This window comes from Gymnoscopelus microlampas (genome assembly GCF_963454915.1).
Source record: "Gymnoscopelus microlampas genome assembly, chromosome: 2".
Taxonomy (NCBI): domain Eukaryota; kingdom Metazoa; phylum Chordata; class Actinopteri; order Myctophiformes; family Myctophidae; genus Gymnoscopelus; species Gymnoscopelus microlampas.
This window is the reverse complement of record NC_139939.1, coordinates 9,539,707-9,562,206: the sequence shown is the minus strand read 5'-3', so window position 1 is coordinate 9,562,206 and position 22,500 is coordinate 9,539,707. Positions and strand designations below refer to the sequence as shown.

General features: G+C 44.8%; 2 protein-coding genes across 2 annotated transcripts in view; one reads left to right on the top strand and one right to left on the bottom strand.

Moving 5' to 3' along the window:
* Positions 1–22,500, bottom strand: part of LOC311059509 (uncharacterized protein) — a 564,856-nt gene that overhangs the window by 406,250 nt on the left and 136,106 nt on the right. The window lies entirely within an intron of this gene.
* LOC311059528 (uncharacterized protein) overlaps positions 17,023–22,500 on the top strand; it is a 9,784-nt gene continuing 4,306 nt past the window's right edge. The window contains exons 1-3 of the mRNA XM_084077540.1: positions 17,023–17,111; positions 17,313–17,648; positions 17,797–17,949. Coding sequence (XP_083933666.1) covers positions 17,078–17,111; positions 17,313–17,648; positions 17,797–17,949 — 523 coding nt within the window. The 5' untranslated portion in view covers positions 17,023–17,077. The remainder of the gene's footprint in view (positions 17,112–17,312; positions 17,649–17,796; positions 17,950–22,500) is intronic.

The following is a 22,500-nucleotide window of genomic DNA, read 5'->3' as shown; positions in this document are numbered from 1 at the left end:
CAACACACATGCCCTGACTGCTTCAGACTTACCTGATGTGGGCTAAAGGCTAGCCTTGCGGTGAGCTACTGTAACAGACATGGATGTGGATTAGCCTAGCGGGAAGCTACGGCTGGCTAACAGACCGATCTATACCAGAAAGGCCTTCCCCCCTTTTCCTCTAGTCCCCAGGTCCCGACCTTTGACCCCTTTGGCTACTGAACGTTGACCCCCTCAACGTCACTCTGCACCTGAATGTGACCCTGCTTCCTTAACCCTGTGCCGTCCGTTACAAATGGAACAAAAGTATCTGCCGTTTTCATTTTCTAGTTTTCGCCCCCATCTTTTCCCCCCATCTTTAGGTTGATCTTGTAGCTCTATTATGTAGCGTTCTGCTCTTCTTCTCACAGTTGGCCTTGCTTTCGTCTTGAGTCCTTTCGTCTCGTCACTTTCCCTGTCATACTGTCATTTCTCTCTCATCTGCTCAGATATTCAGACGTTTCAGTCATGTTTCTCTGACGGACTAATTCCGATTCCATTGTTTTATTTCAAATCTCACGTCCTCGTCTTTGCCTTTTCTCCACGCTCTGCTTGCCCCATCTCTTTTGTTTCCTTTCGTCGTAATAGTCAAAAATAAAATACATAAATAAATATAAACATCTGCCATGTCCGCTCTCCATCACATCTGTTCCAGAATGGCTCCTCACAATCTGTCACTTTCCGTCTCTCTCGTGTTTACATTCTTCCTACAGAGACGGACTATCTTTCCCTGCAATGTTATTTTAAAGCTTTACCGTTCTATCTCTGTCATTTTAAATGACATTTCCGCTGTTTCTTTTGTTTCAAATGTACTTTTTCTTGCCATTTTTGGTGACCTTTACCCTCTTACTCTCCCTTTGCTCTTACTCAGTGTCATTCATTTTTTTATTTTCCGTTTTTCTCTCTTCCTTGTCATTAGTTCCGCAACTCGTGCGCTATTTGGCTCCTGGTTCGTCTTTCGTTTTGCTGACCTTTCTTTTGCCATCTCTCTCTCTCTCTCTCTCTCTCTCTCTCTCTCTCTCTCTCTCTCTCTCTCTCTCTCTAACCTTGCTCCCCTACACATCACCATCAACCCACCCTGCAAGGTCTCTCCTTTTCTGCCAATTATCTCTGCCTCCTTCATCAACCTGTCCATTCCTTTATATCTCTGCTTATATCAACCTACACCTCTCGAGCCTTCTCTCCATGCCCTTCTTGCTGTCCGTTGTTTTCTCCACTCCAGAGTTAATATAGTTTTGAAATATTCATTTGTTTTTTTTTTGTTAGTTTTACAAAGTAGTTTTGACTAGCTGTAGTTGAATTTTATGTGGGTTTTAGGTTGAGTTTGAGTTTGAGTTTGAGTTTGAGTTTTAGTTTGAGTTTTAGTTTTAGTTTTTATGAGGAAAGCCTTGATTCATAGAATCAGAAAAGGGTATGATGAAATTGCATTGCATATAATGGAGGAAAAACTAAAAGCTTGCTTTTACACGCAATTCTCTGTTGTTTTAGATTAGTTTGAGTTTTAATTAGTATTTCCATGCTGGCCTGGGAACGCCTCATGGTCCAACAGTTCGACTTGGCTAATGTGAACCAGGACAGGGAAGCCTGGGGTTTTCTCTACGGAAACTAGTAGTTTTGCAAAATGTTACTTCTCTCTTTTAGTTTCAATCTAATTTTGACTTAACTATAATAACCCTGGTCATTTCATCCTCTGCTTCAGAGCCCCATGCCAGCCTCACTTTCTGCCTCTCACCCTCTCCTCCTCTGTCCCTCATGTCGTCGTCCTCCTCCTCCTCTACTCCTCTGTCCTCCTGTCTCCTCCTCCCCCTGCTCTCCTGTGGCCATTCCAAGCAAAGACGAAACATCAGGAATACCCCGAAAAAGCAAGGCGTGTGAAAATCAAAAGCCCTCTTCTTCCAAAAAGAAATCCCATAAAAACTCTACAAAGAGAGCAAAAACTGATTTAACAAAAAAAAAATCGAATCTAATAAAAAAATAACAAAAAGTCAATATTTTTTGGGTTGTTTTCTATATGTTTCTGTTCGTCTCAGATGGGAGGAGTGTCAGTCAGCGGCGGGAAGCTGGCTAACGTAGCGACTGTTCGCCGCAATTGATGGGAAAATCACAGGACATTGGACAGTAAGCAGGACGGGTAGACAAGGAACATGGATGGACACATAACGTCTGGATTCCACTGGAGTCAGGCCCTGAGGCGTGCATCATTTATTTTAGTTTTTGTTTTAGTTTCTTTTTTTTTCTAAAACAAGTTATACACAGGTGCCTTTGCTGCTGTTGGTAAAAGCACATCGTGCCTGATTTACACTGCGTTACGCATCATGTCGCGCGCCGGAAATGGCAGATTCTACGAGCTTGTAGATCTGCTATTTCCGGCGCGCGACACTGGCACGCAACTGAGCTTAAATCAGGCATCACGGTCTGAACGCTATAGAACCGCCCTCAGTGGACCAGCCGCTGATCTCCATGGACAAGACTCTCCGATTACTTCTCCATCTGTAACAACTTTCCTCTACCGTTTTTTCTTTTTTTTTTAGAAACCCCCCTTCTCTGTACATCCACCTGAAAAGACGGTTCAGTCCGGGTTTAAACTTTAATTTCCCAATGTCCCGTTAACGGTTTTATTCTTGATAATAAAAAAAATAAAGCACAAATTATGCCATGTATATAACGATATCAATAAAATAAAAATAAAAATGAAAAAAATTAAATAAAACAATAATGTTTATAAGCCGACGTCTCTGGAGTCTTCAGTCGATGTGGAATTAACCTTTTTTGAATCAATCCTTTTATGTTACTAAATCCAGGAATAATGAAGGCTCTTGATGTTGAAACTAATGGTACTCTGGGGAAATGTGTGCATGATGCATTGTTAATTATACCTCAGGATTACAGAGATAAGCTGTATGTTAAACAGCCTCAATCGCTAAGGACAGAGATATCTAACTTGGACTTGATTTCTTGTCAGTGATTGAAATGAACCACTTTCACCCCGGTCTCCCATATTTTGGGCATGTCATTGAACATCTGCAATCATATATTGGCGAAAGGGCCTACTCTGTGTGGAGTTTGCATGTTCTCCCCGTGTCCCCCGTGTCCCCTCACAAAAACATGTAGCAATCCTGGTCACTATACCGCCTCCCCCATGACAGCCGGGGCGTCTGATGGAGGGGAAGGGAACTGGTTGGAATAACGTGTTCCTTCCACGGGCTACGTCCAACCAGGGAAACTCCCCCCTGTCAGGTGACAAGAAGGTCAGTTGGCTCTCATGCATTGAAGGAGGCATGAGCTCGGCCCTGGCCTCCCTAGGCTGGTGGGGGGAGTGTAGTGCCCAGGATCACTTAGCAAATTGGCACCGGGTGAAAAAGGGTTACAAAATCGTGGGATAAAAATTATAAAGGAAAAAATAAAAAAAGAACATCTGCAATATAATAAATGAACAAATAAAACACGTATAAATATTTTTTAAACATTTTATAAAAATCTAAATTGCCAACATTTTCTAAAATCAAATAAAATAGCAGATCTCTTGTGGCCTTGAAGATCGGTTATTTCCGCTATTTGTCATACAACAAAGTAACCTACTGTATATCGGGCTTAAGTGGTTAATGTACACTACAGATATGATTAGAATTCCTCAACATTACATACTGTAAGTTCTGGGTACAACGTATCACCTGTAGGCATCTAACATGCTATCATGAGAGGCAGTGACAGTTACTTTGTGTTTAAAGTTAACCTAACTTTTCAACCTTCTGATCTCTGAACTGTCGTTTTCCTTTTCCTTTTTTTATTTTTTTATTTTTCACCCCTGGAGTTTTTTTTTTTTTTTTTACCACGCACGCACGCACGCATGCACGCACACGCGCACACGCGCATGCACACACACACACACACACACACACACACACACACACACACACACACACACACACACACACACACACACACACACACACACACACACACACAGACACAGTCATTGTGCAGTATTGCCCAGATTCACGTTACAGTAAATGTAATCACACCTGGGCACTGTCCAGAGCAACCACCACACTGTAGAGTAGCCCTGCCCAGAGCAACAAGCAGTCTACTATTGTTGACTGTAGAGTAGCCGTGCCCAGAGCAACCCGTCTGTAGAGTAGACCTGCCCAGAGCAACCAGTCTACTACTGTCGACTGTAGAGTAGTGCTGCGTAGAGCAGTGGTTCTTAAACTTTTTCATGTCAAGTACCCAAAAAATAGTTCTGAAAAGACTTTGTGTCAGTGACCTCCATAACATTTTTTTTGTATGTTTTTATAACACAATGTGACACAATGCTATTTTCAAATAGCCGATGTACATAGGGTTACAGAAGTACAAAAGTACTGAAAATAGCCAATCTACAAGCTAAGTAATGGTACAGTAGGTGGCCAGTGACTTTGACCAGTTTCACTTTCAAAACCTTTGCATCATGCATGCCACACAAGAATGCAGCACACAACACCAATGGTTTTGATAAGTACATACAAGGTTCCCACCGACAGCGACAAAAAAAAAGGAAACGGATAGGCAGCACTACACTAACAGTTTCCTGTCATGTAAGGCAGTGGTTCTCAACATGTGGGTCGGGAGCCCCAGGGGAATCCCCGCATGGTTTTAGGGGGTCCCCAGATGACAATGACGTGACAATGTAAGGACTTTTATTTAAAAATAATAATTAAACAGTGGTTAAACTTATTTTGATTCTATATTAAGTAATTTAGCTGGAACCCCCCTGGAAACCCCCTCAAGGACCCCTTGGAGGTCCCCGAACCCTAAGTTGAAAACCACTGGATTATAGAGCAACAACCAGCAGTCTCCTACTGTTGACTGCAATAGATTATCAACTTGCAACCCGGCATCTCTATTTCAGATTATTTTTATAGGCAAAAAATGTCCAACAACCGTGAAAATAGCAGCTCTATAAGCTTAAAGGGATATTTCACTTTCAAACATGCTTGGGGTCATTTTAACGTCTACTCAGGCTTTGCGAGCACCCCGGACCGTTTTTAAGTTGCTTGGTTCAGTATTTAGATATTTGATTTTAATTTTATCAGACAATGTTTTGGGGGGAAATGAAAAAGATACACAACAAGAAAAAAAAAAAAAAAAACATGGCCCCCTCACGTATTAGGAGGGCAGTAGGCTATGAGTCACCAGAACCAAGGACTGTGTTTTCGATGACTCTATCATGGCTAAAAAGGAGTTTATAGTTACAATGGGTTTGTATAGGAAGGGTAAATAAAATGAATATCAAATATCTAAATGCTGAATCAAGCAACTGAGAAACTGTAGGGGGGTGCACACAAAAGTCTGAGTAGACATTAAAATGACCCCAAACATGTTTGAAAGTGAAATATCCCTTTAAAGCAAACACGTGGTGAGCTCTTAGATCAGCTTTTTCACTGTGCGTCGTATGAGGAAGTGCTGCATGTAGGGCTTAGGTGGTTAAGGGTCTTGTTCCAGATCACCTCGAGGAGTTATTGAAGGAGGAGAAGGTTTTCTCAATCCCTTTTTTTCCCACCAACTTTCATCTGATCCCGGCCCTTTGTGGGGATTTGGAGCCGACGACCTTGAGATCAAACCCACTTCTCGATATGGGGCCTTCCTCTCTATGTATAGTACCCTCAGGGACTAACAAATCCTTTGTAGTAATCCCTTAATACTGTAGACACTAGTGCACTGCAATGATTCACTGCCTGATACTTCACTGTAGTCTGGACTGATTCCTGTTTTGTCAAATTAATTCTTTGTACTGTTTTTATTTTATTATTTTTCATATTTGCTGCATGCCAAAAGGCTTTCTTTTGGTGTGATAAAGTGCTACATTCGTTTCGACTCAATGCAATCAATTGATTGCAGAAGATTAAGCCGACCTGACCCGAGATGGAATAAAAGGGAACGCTGGAAATTCATCGTCTTATTGGCTGTTGGAGTGAGACGTCTGAAGGTGGAAGCACTCCAAGGATCCTGGGTTGACAGACAGGGGCCCTCAGAGATGCCACAGTGTATGGATCTTATCATTCTTTCTCTTCACGTGTGAAACAGTAAAGTGGAGTCTGAGGACCCCTAAGGGTCCTTGAGGGGGTTCCAAGAGGTCCCCAGCTAAATTGGTTAATAGAGCATTAAAATCCGTGTAACAGCTTTAACCTTATAGGTCACAATTCGACATGATGCAACGCAGTGTAAGCTTTCTTTCTGCTATTCTTTCTGCTATATTAGAAAAAAAATCTTGAGAAAACATTGTAACAACACAAATCTTGTACTGGTATCCAAGGCAAAAAATATATTCAGATGGGGGTCCGTCTCTTAAACACATTTGGGGGTCCTTGACATGAAAAACCTGAAGAACCACTGTTGTAAAGAATGCAAAGTGTTTTTTCTGTGCTTTTTTTCTTTAATGCAGTGTTGCCAGATTTTGCAAGAGAAACAAGCAACCAGGTCTTTGAAAGAAATCCCAAAAGAAGCAACCAGTTTTACAGCTATTTGAAAATAGCCAATCTACAAGCTCACACTTGGTGTGAGCTTGTAGATCTGCTATTTTCAAAAATAATCTTGTAAGAAATTAAAAACATGTGAATGTGAAAAACATCAATGGCACAAAATATTTTCAGATGGGGGTCCGTGACATGAAAATGTTTGAGAACCACTGGTTTAAACAACATTAAGAAGCAAGCCCAAATAAGCAACATTTTCGAAACAAGCCCAAACGTCGCTTATAATAAGCAGACTTGGCAACACTGCCTGAATGGCATGAGCGTCTCCCCTGCTCAGCACCACGCAGCTGCTGTTCCATTGCCATAGTGACGGAGGTGTGATGTTCTTTTCGGCTGCGGTTGCGGTTGCCTGGACCCAACCGTGAGAAGAAAAGCAACATGCACCCTCTCTTTCCTGTGAATTGTCTACTCGTTTGTCTTCCCCCTCGTGTGAGAAATGTTTCACATTCTGTCGGGCAGAAACCTAGTATCTTCATTTAAGCTTTTTATGTTTTTCGTAAATGTATGCACTACTTCGTCATATAATAGCGTCATACAAAAGTGTCATACAAAAGTGTCATACAAAAGTGTCATACAATAGTGTCATACAATAGTGTCATACAATAGTGTCATACAATAGTGTCATACAATAGTGTCATACAAAAGTGCCATACATAGTGTCATACAGAAGTAGTACAAATAGCCAATCTACAAGCTAAGTAATGGTACATACAAGGTTTCCACCCGACAGCGACAAAAAGGAAATGCAGAGGCCGCACTAAACTAGCAGTTTCCTGTCATGTAAGGCAGTGGTTCTCAACCTGTGGGTCGGGACCCCCAGGGGGGTCCCCACGTGATATTGGGGGTTCCCCAGAGGACAGTGAAATAACAATTTAAGGACTTTTAAGACCTTTTTGATACCTAAAAAAAAGAAAATAATAGAATCAACACATTATACTACAGTATAAAAACTGGTCAAACATTGGCCAAATTGACAAATAACATAAGAAAGAGGCAACATTTTTTTTAAATTGCTGATCTACAAGCTCACAACGGAAATGTATCTGTCTGTTCTAAACATGTTGCCATGATGCTTTTGTGATAGGCGTGTGCTTTACTTGAACAGTGTGGTTTTAACACCTTTGTGTAGCCTACTTAGACGCTGACAATGTGGGCAGCTTAGTTTCCACATGCTCGCTTCACTTTACTTAGAAAAGCAGAGAAAACACGTACCCAGTAACCAACTGTTGACCTTTCTTTTCTCCTCCCTTGATAATAAATGATACTGTAGTGTACAATATGTTAAATAATGGGCACTTTAAGGACTTAAGCTCTAATTCAACTTCTAGTCCTTATCCTGTAAAGTAATATTGTGAAGCATGAACGTACAATAAATCTTATTTGGCCTAGACACAGCTCATTAAAATACTGCACGTCTACATGATGTTACACCTTCTAAAAGACACATCTCTCATAGTGGTCGGGTACTTGACGTTTTCTCTGTAAGCTCCCGTGTCTCCACACGCACACATCATGGTGTGTGCTGAAAACTAATTCACAGTCATTCCATAATAATTCCGGTCTAATAACAACATAGCTCCCATGTGGATCTTGGACTTTGTGTGGTCAGTCTGTGATGTGAGTCATGATGTATTTGCTGAAATGTGCAGTGCGAACGATTTCTCTGGCAACCAGGCTGGTTACCAACCAACCAATGGAAAAGTTACCAACCAATGGAAAAGTTACCAACCAATGGAAAAGTGCCATGAGATGATGCTTTCTCACAGGCAGGTGTCCATGCATGCATGGGTCTCCCTTCAAAGGTCCCGGCTATATTAGAGATGGTAATATTGTTGCTGTCAGGCAGAAACCTCTTATCTTCATATTCTAATTATATATTCGTTTTCTAAATGAATGCCCTACTTGATCATACTACAGCGTCACACAAAAGCATCAAAAGTAGCAAATCCACAAGATCCAAACCGCGACGCGTTTTGAACTTGTGTTGCCACTGCTCTTGCACAGTTGCAGATGAGTCACCCTTCAAAGAGAATGACCCACACACGCCTGAACAGATCATAAACATTATCAATAGACTTTTAGAAACACAAAGATGCAAATGCATTTTAACCCATTAAGACCGGGAACGCATCTGTGTCATTTTTACATTTCTTTGGCTATTCAAAAATAGCAGATATTCAAGCTCATACCGCGGCACCGAGTGCTGCGCTATGAGCTTGTAGATCTGCTATTTTTTTTTTATCGTGAAAATGTGTGCAAATCTTTCAATATATATATGTATTTTTAAAGCGAACATTTGTAACTCAAATCTTTGCTTCTGGGGGTCCCTGACTCCCTGGAACAACATATATTGAGATGGGGGTCCGCAGCCAAATACATATAATTTCGGGGGTTCTTGACATGAAAAAGTTTGAGAACCACTGATATTATAGCAACATATGTTTTTTCAAAAAACCTTTGGGATTAGAAGACCTTTGTAGAATCCCCAGAAGCAAAGATTTGAGTTTTTCAAAAAATAGCAGATCTACCAGCTTGAGCTTATCTGCTATTTTTGAATAGCCCAAAGAAATCTAAAAATGACAGAGATGATCCCGGTCTTAATGGATTAATGTTTGAAGATGAATTGAACCGTGCTCGGAAAGAAGCATCAACAGCTTTTGACACATGTACTTGACACCTCCATTTAGCTACATCCGTTGGACGGGTGGGTGTGATGACCCGAGCAACTGAAACTTTCAGTTCGTCAAGGCCTTTCTTTAGAGCAGTGGTGGAATAAGTACTCACATTCTGTATTTAAGTAAAAGTACCAATACAACAATGTAGAAATACTCTGTTACAATATGAAAAATGTATTTGAGTAAAAATAAAAAAGTATTCACATTAAAATATAATTAAGTACTGAAAGTAAAAGTCCTATTTTTTCCAAATGTATACAAATCAGATCTACAAGCTCACAAAGCGTCGCTATGCGATGCGTTGTGAGATTGTAGATCTGCTATTTTCAAATAGCCTAAGTATGCATGTTTGTAGATTTTGATTATTATTACAAAACATGCAAAAGTAACTAGTAACTAGGGGTTACGTATGTAACCCCAGTTTTATTAGTATCGAAGTAATATGCTTACTTATGGGATATCATCGCCCCCTAGCGATGCACAGAGCACAGCACATGAACTCCCGGTTACAATATCCTATTGGATAGGGTCATGTTACGCGAAACCGGAAACCGGTCGGGGTATAAATACCCTCGTGTCACTGGGTACGCCCTCTTAAAATCTTCACTCTGCACGCCACAAAAGCGCACAGAAGGGGTTTTTGGTAAGCATATTACTTCGATACTAATAAAACTGGGGTTACATACGTAACCCCTAGTTATTATATTGTATCTTCATAATATGCTTACTTATGGGACACATAAACGCCCCCTGGGGAGCCCCAGTCTGTCACCCTACCCATCCGCACGCCTATGGCCTCAGGTCTCGCCCTCGGCAAGACCCTGGCCCCCAGGCGCATGACCCCTTGGGTCAAAAGCGGAAAGGATCAAAAGGCAAGGACCTGTCAGACCAACAGTCTGACTCCTGTAACTAGAGAGGTCAGACCCCCGTCTACCTTCTAGATACAAGAGAACCAGGACCTCCTCTCCCCCGGACACAGCAAAGCCGGTCCAGGGGAAGCATAAGAGGAAGCTTCTAGCAGGAAGAGAGGTATACCCCCAGGCATGCACAAAACTCTCCTGGCTCAAGCTAGCTTACTCAACCAAGGCCGTGAATGACACCCTTAGTGCTGCCACGGCCAGGCTGAAGGCCCCAAAGGTCAAGTGAACCTGACCCCTTTTGAGGAAAAGCAAGCAGGAAGAGAAGCACTCCCCTAGGCACGCTCACCACTCTCCTGGCTTACACCTGCCGCCACACCCAGGACTGTGTGCACCATCTCAGATGCCGCCACGTCAAGGCTGTAAAAGGCCGCAAAGGTCGAAGGAGACGACCAGTTCGCCGCAGAGCATATCTCCTGCATCGACACCCCCCTGTAGAGGGCCCAAGATGCAGCCACACCCCGAGTATAGTGGGCCCTGAGTCCCACCAGGACTACAGCCCCATTACTCTTATAGGCTAACCGAATCGCCTCCACGATCCATCTGGACAGGGTTGGTCTAGCCACTGCCTTTCTCTGACCGGACCGGCCAAAAGAGACGAACAGCTGAGACGACCCACGGCCGGCCGCCGTCCTCTGACAGTAAAGTTTCAGCGCCCTTACTGGACAGAGACAATGCAACCGCCTATCCTCCGCCGACGTGAACGGCGGTGGATGAAAGGCCCCCATCTCCACCGGGGCCCTAGCTATTACGCCAGTTTTAGACACAAAGGCCAAGTCCGGTTTCAACAGAACCCTCTTGCCGTCGTCTGAAAACCACATGCATCCCGGGCTCACCGAGAGCGCCTGCATGTCACCAACGCGTTTAGCTGTACACAGGGCCACCAGGAGAACCGTTTTGAGACTAGCGAGTAACGATCCTCAGATCCACAGTCTCAAGAGGCTCAAAAGGGGAAAGGCAGAGTGCGTCCAGCACCACCGCCAGATCCCATTTAGGGAACAAAGGCCTGTTGACCGGCTTGGCCCGCTTAACACCGGCCATAAACCGTTGTACCAGCGGATGAAGGCCCACCGTCTTGCCATCGAACCCCTCGTGGCAAGCGGAAATGGCCGGCAAGTACACCTTGATGGTGGAGAAGGCCAGATCCTGGTTCAACCTGTCTTGTAGGAAAACCAGGATGCTGCCCACAGGTGCCTGGAAGGCCACCACCGGTGGCGACCGTCCCAGGCACCAGGACTCAAACATGTTCCACCTGATGTCATACTGATTTTTGTGGAACCTACTCTGGCCCCCTGAATGGTGGCCACTACATCAGGGGGCAGCCCATACGAACTCAAGTTCGCCCTCTCACGGGCCAGACCCACAGGTCTAGCTCCTGGGGGTTCTCGTGAAACACCTCGTCCCCGCCTTGCCTCAGAAGGTCTCTGAGCAGAGGGAGAGGCCACGGCTCGTCGTAGAGGAGAGGAGTTATCTCCGACCTCCACACGCCCCATGCTGGAGCCACCAGCAGCATTGTCCTGCCTTAGAGCCTGACTTTCTCCAGCATCGGAGGAATCAGTTCCAGAGGCGGGAATGCGTACAGTACGTTCGGCCATTCGTGTGCCAGAGCGTCTACCCCCAAGGACAGGTCCTTGTATCCCATCGAGAAGAACCGTGAGCACTTCGCGTTCTCTCTGGATGCAAACAAGTCGACTTGAGCCCGGCCGAACCGGGCCCAAATCTGGTTCGCAACCAGGGGGTTGAGTGACCATTCCCCGTACCGAAGTCCTCCCCCGGACAGCAGGTCTGCCCCGCTGTTCAGGAGGCCTGGCACATTGGAGGCGCATAGCGAAGCTAGGCGCGACACGCTCCAGAGCGTCAGCTTGCGTGCCAAATTGTCCAACACAAGGGAACCCAAGTCTCCTTGTTTGTTGACATAGCACATCGTTGTGGTATTGTCCGTTCTGACCAGGACATGACACCCCACGATGTGGCTCTCGAATCGCTTGAGAGCAAGGAAGACCGCCAACAGCTCCAGGTAATTGATGTGGCACTCCTTCAGAGCGGAGTTCCACGTCCCCCTGGCTGAGTAGCCTTCGTGGACAGCCCCCCAACCTGAGAGGCTGGCGTCCGTGGTAATCACCTTCCGTGTCACTACCGCGCCTATCCTGACCCCCTCGTACAGGAAGGGCGCCTGTGACCACGGTTGGAGTGCCACCACACACCGTGGTGACACTACCACCTTCCGAGAGCCCATGGTGTGCGGGATCCTCAGAGCCCGCATCCATCTCTGGAAAGGTCTCATGTGGAATCTGCCCAACTGGATCAGGTGTATGGCCGAGGCCATGAGACCCGCCGCTTGCATGCATGTTCTGTACGTGACTCTGCGCCCTACGCGTAAAGAGCACACACATGCCAGGAACCTGGCTATCCTGTCGCACCACCATCGTGGTTGAATCCAGAGATATTCCCACAAAGATGGTCTGTTGGGATGGGATCAAGACGCTCTTCTGAGCGTTGATCGTGAACCCCAGGGAAGTCAGGTGCGTAATGGCCAACTCCGTGTGCCGCGCCACCTCCTCCCTCGATCCTGCTGCCAACAGCCAGTCGTCTAAGTACGTCGCCAGACGGAGACCCTGCTGTCGCAGCGGAGCTATAGCCGCGTCCGTGCATTTTACCAAAACCCGGGGGCTCAGTGACATGCCGAACGGGAGCAGTATGTATTGGTACACTTTGCCTTCGAAGCCAAAGCGCAAGAACTTCCGGTGTGGGGGGTAGATTGGGACGTGAAAATAGGCATCCTTGATATCCATGCTCGTCCACCAATCCCCCTGTCGTATCGAGCATAACAACGGGGCCGTTGTCAGCATTCGAAAGTTGAAGACCTTCAGAAATCTGTTCAAACCCCTTGAGGTTCAGAATAGGTCTAACACCCCCCCCCCCCTTCTTTTTCACATGGAAATATTCCGAATAGAAGCAGAACAGGCTCTGATCCGGGGATAATTCTGTGATTGCACCCTTGCTCAGTAAGGACGAAACCTCCTCTCTCAGCGTTATGGCCAAGGGGAGTTTCGACGGTGTAACACTGGGGCTCTCTGACATGTAAACATCCGCCTCTCCTCGCCCGCCATTTTGTGGAGGTTGAGGGAGGCGGCCATCTTGCCTTTCCACCGTCCTACACTGTGTGGCACAGTTAGGATTTTTGCGTTTACAGAGAGCCCTTGAAAGCAATACTTTTGAGACATTTGATTCATAGCAATTTGTTTCTTTACCTGCATTTGATTCATCATGTTCATTGCATGCACAAGATCTGTCCCTGCAGTGTTCGGAATGTCGTCCAGGGGACATGCCGAGCACTGAGGGCTCATGAAAGATTGTTGAGGACAGGGCACCGCATTCGATTCGGGGTGCGATCGGCCTCGATCTTTGACACTAAACAAAAAAATGAGCGTTTGTGATATTGGCAATACTTTTATTCCACACACATGCTGCACATTTTGTACACACACTTTGACCAAAGGACAACATTGGTCAAAGCGCCAGTTCTTTTCCCCAAGTGGGGAGCTGACCCCGCATGATGCCGGCCAAGTGGCCGTGACGGAGTCAGCTGGGGGCCGGTGGAGCCGGGAAAGGACTCTCATTTACCCTTCCCCCTCCGGCTAGCCCCGCTGTCCTTATGTTGGGGCTTGGGCGAAGGGGGGGGTGGAGGAGCGCATTTGTCGTCTTTGCGCCTATCTCCCACTCCAAGAGAACCATCAGAACGCTCCCAGGAGCTGGCTCTCGTGGAGGAAGACCTGGACGTACCTCGTTTGCGTCCAGCGGCACGTGCCCCACCCGTTGCCTTTTGCTGGCGTGGCCTGGCCGCAGCAGAGGCAGCGGGGGTGAGGAGGCCTGCGGCTGTCTCTTGCCTCTGTTTCTCCTCCGCCTGCGTTCTGGTTATCAACTAATCAGCGGCGGTGTCGAACAGGTTAGAGGCCTTGAGTGGAAGGGAGAGAAGTCCCGTGGACAAGATTGCCTTACACTCAGTGGCGAGATCAAGCCATTTGACCCTCTCCAGGTCCGCTGTGAGGGCCATGGCTCGGCCCGTCCACATTAGCCCGTGGCAGGTGCAGAGGATTGCGATTTGCGTCAGTCTCGAGCTCCTTCGCATCCTCAACCCACTCTGCGTGGACCACCGACACGGGCTTCTTCTTCGTCAGGGGTTTTGCTACCAGCTCTTTAAGTCTTGCAGCGGCTGAACCCTGGAGGAGCGCTTGCGTAGAGTCCATGGGAGGGAGGCCGACGACCCCCAGGTCCGCTCCAGAGAGGATTTTGACCGCGAAGCCTAGCTCCTCTGGTTCCTTTCTCCCCTGCTGCCACGAGTAGTGCAAGGCCTCTCGGACGCCGTTAGCCTCGGGCAGCAGTTTGGATTCAACCTGTCGGGAGCGAGGGGTGACAGACAGTGGTGTGTTCTACCGTTATACGCTGTATACGCCGTATACAATCCAGATTATTTTGGGGAAAAGCGTATACAGTCTAATAACCATTTCATCCATTGAAAATGCGAGAGCGTATACCCACGACCACGCGCATCGTATCGCATCGTATACCCTCCGAAAAAACCTACAACACACCACTGGTGACAGACCTTGGAACCCCGGGATCCAGGCGTGGTTGGGCCCCAGACACGAGATGCAGAGCCGATGACGGTCGTCTGCGGCGACGAGCAGACTGCAGCCTTCCAGGCCGCAGACACGTGGCGCCTCCATCTTCTCCTTCGTTGGCACGAGACGAGAACAATAGGCTAGTTAGCACTAGCCTAGCTTAGCTGTTAGCGACCGGCCTAGCCTAGCTAACAGCGCTAGCTAACTCGAGCCTCGTGGCAGAAAACAGAGAAGATAGAAAGAAAAAAAGAAAGTCGAACGTAACGCGGGAGCTTTCCAATCCTAAAACATGTACGAATCACCCGTAGAGTAACACTAGGTGCCCTCGCTTTGGGAGTAGCAGGGATTCGAAGTAGTTTTTCCGATGTTTGTTGTTGTGCTTGCTTCAGGCTCGTGCGCTTTCGCTGTCGCAGAGTGAAGGAAGAGGGCGTACCCAGTGACGCGAGGGTATTCATACCCCGACCGGTTTCCGGTTTCGCGTAACATGACCCTATCCAATACGATATTGTAACCGGGAGTTCATGTGCTGTGCTCTGTGCATCGCTAGAGGGCGATAATATCCCATAAGTAAGCATATTATGAAGATACGATATAATAACTAAAGTTTTCAAATAATTGTAGTGGAGTAAAAATACAATATTTGCCCCTGAGATGATATGTAAAAGTACTGAGCTGGTGGTTCTAGAACATTTGAAGCCACCCTCAACACATCCTTTGAAATGTATTACTTCACTGTGAACTGCTCACAATCCAGCCATGAATCCACATGAATCAATAGATGACTAGGCCTACTGCATTTTCCTGGGGATTAACACATCTCTCTAGATACTTTGACAGAGTTGACTCCTGACTCATTAAACACAAGTACTGTAAGCTGGACAAAGTCTTGTCCAATTTGGTTGGAAATGGGCCCCCTGCCCCAGTGAGCTACAGTAACATCCGCACACATATGTTTTCACACAGCGTTAGTATAACAACCTTCCTCACATGGTTGTTACAACTGTATCTATGACAACCTCCCTTAAATGACAGGAAACTGTGCTGCTTACTCATTTCCCTTTTTCTTTTTTTGTGCTTCTTATTTGAAACTGACATTTCTCACACTGTATGCGTGTGTGTGCATGTTTGTGTGTGTGTGTGTGTGTGTGTGTGTGTGTGTGTGTGTGTGTGTGTGTGTGTGTGTGTGTGTGTGTGTGTGTGTGTGTGTGTGTGTGTGTGTGTGTGTGTGTGCACGCACACGGACAGGCATTGTTTGAAATAACCAAACCCGCCTACTGGTGATGTCACCTGTCGGCAGGTCTCTGAGCTATCCACAGCCCTCCACTGAGACACAGACATGGTACCATAATATATTGAGCATTAATGAGGACCATTTATGTGAAGATAGGTTGAAAATAGGTGCTCTAAAGAAGAAGTGCTCTAAAGAAGAAACAATGTTATGGCTGATGATTATTAGGACAGATTGTAAAGACACCTAGACCTTTATTCAAAGCATGGGGATGCTTGTATACAATAAAATAAACATCAATTGATTTGATAAGTCATAAATCATTAAATTTATGTACTGCAGCCGATTACTTTATTAAAAGAATGATGAGAGAAAAAATAAGTATAAGAATTGTTTCTTCAGGTGGAAGTTGTGGTTAGGTTGATGTTCATGGTTCCTGTTTCAGAGAGTGAGGTGTCTGTGCCCTGAGAGACCATAAAACATGACTATGAGCAACAATGACACAAATGTAACTGACTCAACGATGCTGCTCTAAGTCACAAGCACAAAAAACAAACTGTATTAGGAAATTGTGGCATTTAATGACATACATATCAGACATAGGATATTTCAACTGATTCATCCCCTAAGAAGAAATCATACAGGGGACAGACAGAATTATGAAGTTAGTTTGGAGTTTGGTTGTAAAGTGTTGCAGTGGGTTTAGAATGGGTTTGTTTAGTTTAGATAAAGTAGATAAAGCCTTTTAGGCTGTATAGTACAATGCAAAACAAAACTATTCTGACTTTGTTAACATTGTCACAGTATGTTTATTTATTTGTTTTAAATGGAGAATTTGAGGAACTAAAATCCAACTACACATGGATACGTATTTTTCTGCTGCAATTTAAAATGATCTATTACAGTTGTCTATTATTTAAGTTTGTTGTGGGCTGTCTCTTCATGAACAATCCCAGGGTCGGTGCAGGGGCGATGGGGTTGGGTTTGGTTGACTGTAACCAGTGTCCCTCCCATTGTAGAAGTGAAACCAATGCCAATGTATGAGGAAGTCCTATTTCTCGGCAGACAGAATTTGACATCAAGTCATTTGCAGTTCGTTGTCATCATGAGAAATGTCTACATTTACTGTTTGCTTTCTGGTGAGTGACCTCTGCTTGTTTTCATGTGTCTCTCTGCCATTGTGGTTGTCTCTGTATCTGTGTCTCATCCTTTGTCTGTCCACTGTTGTGTAGAGCATCTAGAACACTTCTGCAAAAATACACTCTTCACATCATGTAGTCAATTAATAAGTTGTATGTCATACTGATGAGTTGTTTCCTTGGTTATCTCTTGTATTGTAGTGTGGAGTATTGTGGAGACAACACCTCTCAGCATAACTGGTCATGTTGGGGATGATGTGTCTTTCACCTGCTCCTGGGATAAATGGACCTGGTGGACTGGGGGTTATACATTATACCTCTGTAAAAAAGATCCATGCAGAACAAACGCAGACGTCATTGTCAAGGCAGAATCTGGAAAAACAGTAGAAAGTAATAGAATAAGAATAAGAAACTCAGGAAAAGACTTATTTGTATCCATCACCAAACTCCAGAAGTCAGACTCTGGAAAATACACTTGTGGACTGGAGGGAAGATTTACGGATGACTTCATACAAGTTAATCTTAATGTTAAAGATGGTAAGTCTGTAACTACTGTGCTTCAATGATGAACTGTGTACCATGTCTCATTCTCCATAATTGAAAGGATTCATTATTGTGTCAAAACAATAGAAATGTTTACACATGAACTTGATCAAATATCTTCATACGTTCAACATGCTTCCAGCTCCTGTTACACCAGTTAAGATGACCACTCCTGTTATAACAGCAAAGATGACCACTCCCGCTTCCACACTTCAACATCCTGATGTTTCTACAATGATCTCCATCATTTCTACAACAACCATGCATCATGAATCATCTTCATCTTCAGGGACTGGTATGTAGTCTGTTTACTCACATCCTTTGTGTGCAGTGCATCCTTCAATATAGCGTGTATACAATTCCCAAGACATTCAAGACATTGAGACATTCATATGTGTACAGTGTATACATAAGAAGGTATACATAGTATATTTAGTCTGCAGTGCTTAAAACACAGCATGGCTATGCAGGAGGCTATCTCTCTATACAAGTGTGTGTGTGTGTGTGTGTGTGTGTGTGTGTGTGTGTGTGTGTGTGTGTGTGTGTGTGTGTGTGTGTGTGTGTGTGTGTGTGTGTGTGTGTGTGTGTGTGTGTGTGTATATATATATATATATCATGGGTACGTGGACGGGCGGTACTGAACTAATCGCGGGTGGGTACCATTTTATTGTGAAAATCAGAGAGCACTGTTTCCGCCCAAACAACGTCACTTGTGTAACTTAACACAGCACAACTGCATGGAGCACGCTGGTCAGTTATCTCAACTCACAAAAACACATTGAACATCCTGTTAAAGCTCTGAATAACAGTATCTCACTGTTATTCAGAATGATATATATAAATGCTCTTCAGTATCTCTGCAGTTTAATCAAATGGGACACTTTTACCCTCAAACCGGTCAACACACGCATGCAGGCACGTTATGTTAACATTTTATGATACTAGAAAAAAGCCCCCTCCGGGGGTTTGACCACTTCCTATGTGAGCCCCCTCTACCCCAGACAGATATAGGATATGAGCACGCTGATCAAAGTTTTGTCGGCTCTAAAACATCCTTTTGAAGTCTTTAGACCCCATCTCCCAGAGAGCATAGTCATTGGTTTCCCTCACATAGCCTGAGGAGACGGTCCATCCAATAACAGAACAGATAGGCAGTCAACACTTCCGGCCAGAGAACCAGAACAGGCTGAAGCCTGCACTCGATGTACACTCGCTGTTTGACACTCCAAGCAGCTTGGTCTCGGCTCCTCCAAAAACAAATGACCATTTGGGACAAAAACATTTCTGGGTTAAGCTGGAGGACCGAGTGTGGAGTGAGCGAGTGAGCAGACATTTGTCAGTTTTGATAGCACAAGGCTGATTAGACCACAGTTGTCAGCACTTTGCTAATCAGAACAATAGTTTACTAAACGTAACCCCGGTTCTATGATATATGAGCGAGATGTCTCACTATGGCAGAGCGCCCTCTAGCGTGATCACAGAAGCATTACTGGATAAACTTCCAGACAATTCTACTGGCTGGACTCTGATCGCCTCCTGACAGGAGGTCCCGCCCTCCCTGGTATCAGGGGCATGTCAGTTCCTTCAATTCAAGATAACATTTCTATTCTCGTCCGTAAACAAGAAGGGTGTCTTTTCGAGACTTCTCGCTCATACTATCCCCATAGTCACTCCGTCCAGCGTCTCAGCGCCGTCACACATTTCTCTGTGACCAACACACAACAGTAATGACACTGGCTGGGAATCCCCTGTGATGTCATCCACTGCTGGGAAGGTCTCATGTGTAGCCTGCCTAATCGTATTAGCGATATGACTGAGGCCATAAGACCTGACATTCTCATGCACATTTCGAAAGCGGCACATCCCACAGCAGAAGGGGCGGGGGGTTCGTCCTCTGCCGGATCGACCGTCATGGACTCCTCCGCGGATGGGTTCGGCATCTTGTCGAACTTCTTGACCCGCTTCCTGAGTTCGGTCACTCCGCATGCCATGCAGAACACCAACCTGTCGCGCAGTCGACGGACCGGAGCCATATTGCTCATACCGTGCGTGCAAAGCTCGTTATGGCGAGGGTCCGTCGAGATGAGTGGAAGAAAAAACGTGCAAAGTTTTAATACCGGGGAAAAACACGATGAGCAGGCAATGCTGGTGTTTTACTCAGTGTTGATTTGTAGCTAACCACAGCGTGCAAAGCATGGAGCTAACGGTAGCGTGCTAAGCTAATCGGTAGCAACTGGCTAAGCCAGCTGGTAGCAGATGATGCTAGAGGTTAGCGTGTAAGCTATTCGGAGAGAACTTTCTAAGTTACTATCTCGTTTTTAGAAGACTGTGTATATTATTTTATACTTACAGTATAAAATAATTTGCCTAACACCTATCGACAACGTTTTGCGGCCCTATGTGATCCTGTCCTATGTGAAACATTCTCAGCTTGTTCGACTCTGAAGGTGGACTGAGAGATGCTTCTTCTGATCGACGAGAAGAGAAACAAATTGAAGGAACCCGAAACGCCCCTGACGGTTATACCAGGGAGGGCGGGACATCCTGTCAGGAGGCGATCAGAGTCCAGCCAATATAATTGTCTGGAAGTTTATCAAGTAATGCTTCTGTGATCACGCCAGAGGGGTCTCTCCTATAGCGAGACATCGAAGTGATATATATAGAACACAGGGGTCATCACTTTGAGCTGATTATACCCCCCCCCCCCCCCCCCCCTCTCAAATAATACCAAGGGCATGCGGTGCTGAAGTCTCTACACAGACCTCGGCTCCTGTCGGTGGGCATGTTAGTCTGGACACAGCAACACTCCACAATGTGTGTGTGTGTGTGTGTGTGTGTGTGTGTGTGTGTGTGTCCGTGTGCGTGTGCGTGTGCGTGTGCGTGTGTGCGTGTGCGGGCGCGTACGCGGGCGTGGGCAAAAAAATCTGGAGTCGCCATAGACACATGGCCACATCCACATTGGAGACATGTCGTTTCATGATTCAATTGTTTTTGTTAAGGCAGAGAGTGCCAGAGCAGAGTTTTATAATAACACCTGACTATAAAGTTAAACTGAACCAAACTGAATGAATAGCGATGCAACAGTTAGTCAGTTAGTTTATAATTGCTACATAATAATCTAGTTTCATTATCTCCGCCAGGCCCAAAGGCAGGAACGGAAATTATGTTTTCACCCTATCTGTGTGTATGTTAGTGCGTGCGTGCGTGCATGCGTTCGTGCGTGCGTGCGTGCGTGCGTGCGTGCGTGCGTGCGTGAGTATGTGTGTGTGTGTGTGTGTGTGTGTGTGTGTGTGTGTGTGTGTGTGTGTGTGTGTGTGTGTGTGTGTGTGTGTGCGTGCGTGCGTGCGTGTGTGCAAGCGTGCATGCGTGTGTGTGTGTGTGTAATTCCGTGACTAGTCCCACAAACTACTGGACCGATTAGTGTCAGATTTCTTGTGCACACTGCCAGCAAGCCAAGGAAGTAGTGATGCGCGGGTTGCCCCGTAACCCACGGGACCCGCGGGTCAACCCGTGGCGCGGGTGGGTCGAGTCAGAATTAGGCAATTATGCGGGCTGCAGGTGAGCGGGTCAGCCGCTCTATCACACGCAAAAAAAAAAAAAAAATCACATGCTCTTGTTTTGTCTTTATTCCTAATAAGAATAAGAATAATAACTATAAAACAGTTTGAATACACTTGGGGATTATTCTCTAACCATGATTTTACCGAATTATAGGTACAACCCATAGGGCGGCCGGACCTCTAGTATATATATATATATATATATATATATATATATATATATATATATATATATATATATATATATATATAAATGGTAGCACTTTACAATAATGATCCGTTTATAAGCAGTTTGTAGACTATTAACACACCTATTAAAAAAACATTGACAACCTGTTTGTTGACATTCGTAAAGTGATTACTAAAACCTTTACATAACATTTATAAAGTATTAATTAGTAAGTAGTAAACTATTCATGAATAGGCCATTTATATACATCTGTAAATGATTATTAAATAATTTGTAACTGATGTTATATAATATATACAAGCTATTTGTAGATAAAGAACAAATCATAGACAAACTATTTATATACATTGGTTAATGATTATGAAATAATTTATAATAACATTGTAGAACATTTAAGAATAATTTAAACATTATTTAAAACACAATAAAACATTATTTATATTACATTTTGTTCATCATTAAATAATGTAATTTAATTTGTAGGAAATCATTTGGAAATGATTCATAAGGTGGTATAAATTGAGTTTTTGTGTGGTTTATAGGACATCTCTTAAACATGTTTTAAGACTTCATAAATCATGTGTTAAATCTTTGTTCTAGCCCAAGGCATCAACAATTTCTAAGCTATTATTACATTTTTTTTTCTAAATGTACAAATTAAACACTTAAAAATGATCTGCAGATAATTATTTCTACATGATCAATTTTACTTGTTGGTAATTTGGGAAATGTATACTGTACCTCAATGCAGTGGCGTCGTTAGGGGTGGGCTTCGGTGGCTATAGCCACCAATGTTTTGTCCAAAGCCACCAATAAAAAAAAAAAAAAAATTAAAAAATTAAAAGTTTTTTTTTTTTTTTTTAATTATGTATCTATCACCCTAACCTAACCCTACCCCTAACCCTAAAACCGAAATAAAGTAACAAAAAACGGGGGAAAAAGCACCCTAATCCGCGAAATCCGCGAAAAAAATCGCGCGCGCGCGCGCTCGGGAGGAGGGGCACATGCACGCGCGTGCATGTGCCCGTTGCCTGCGGGGCTAAGCCCCCGACCTAGTAGAGACCTAGCGACGCGTCTGCCTCAATGTTTGTTCATG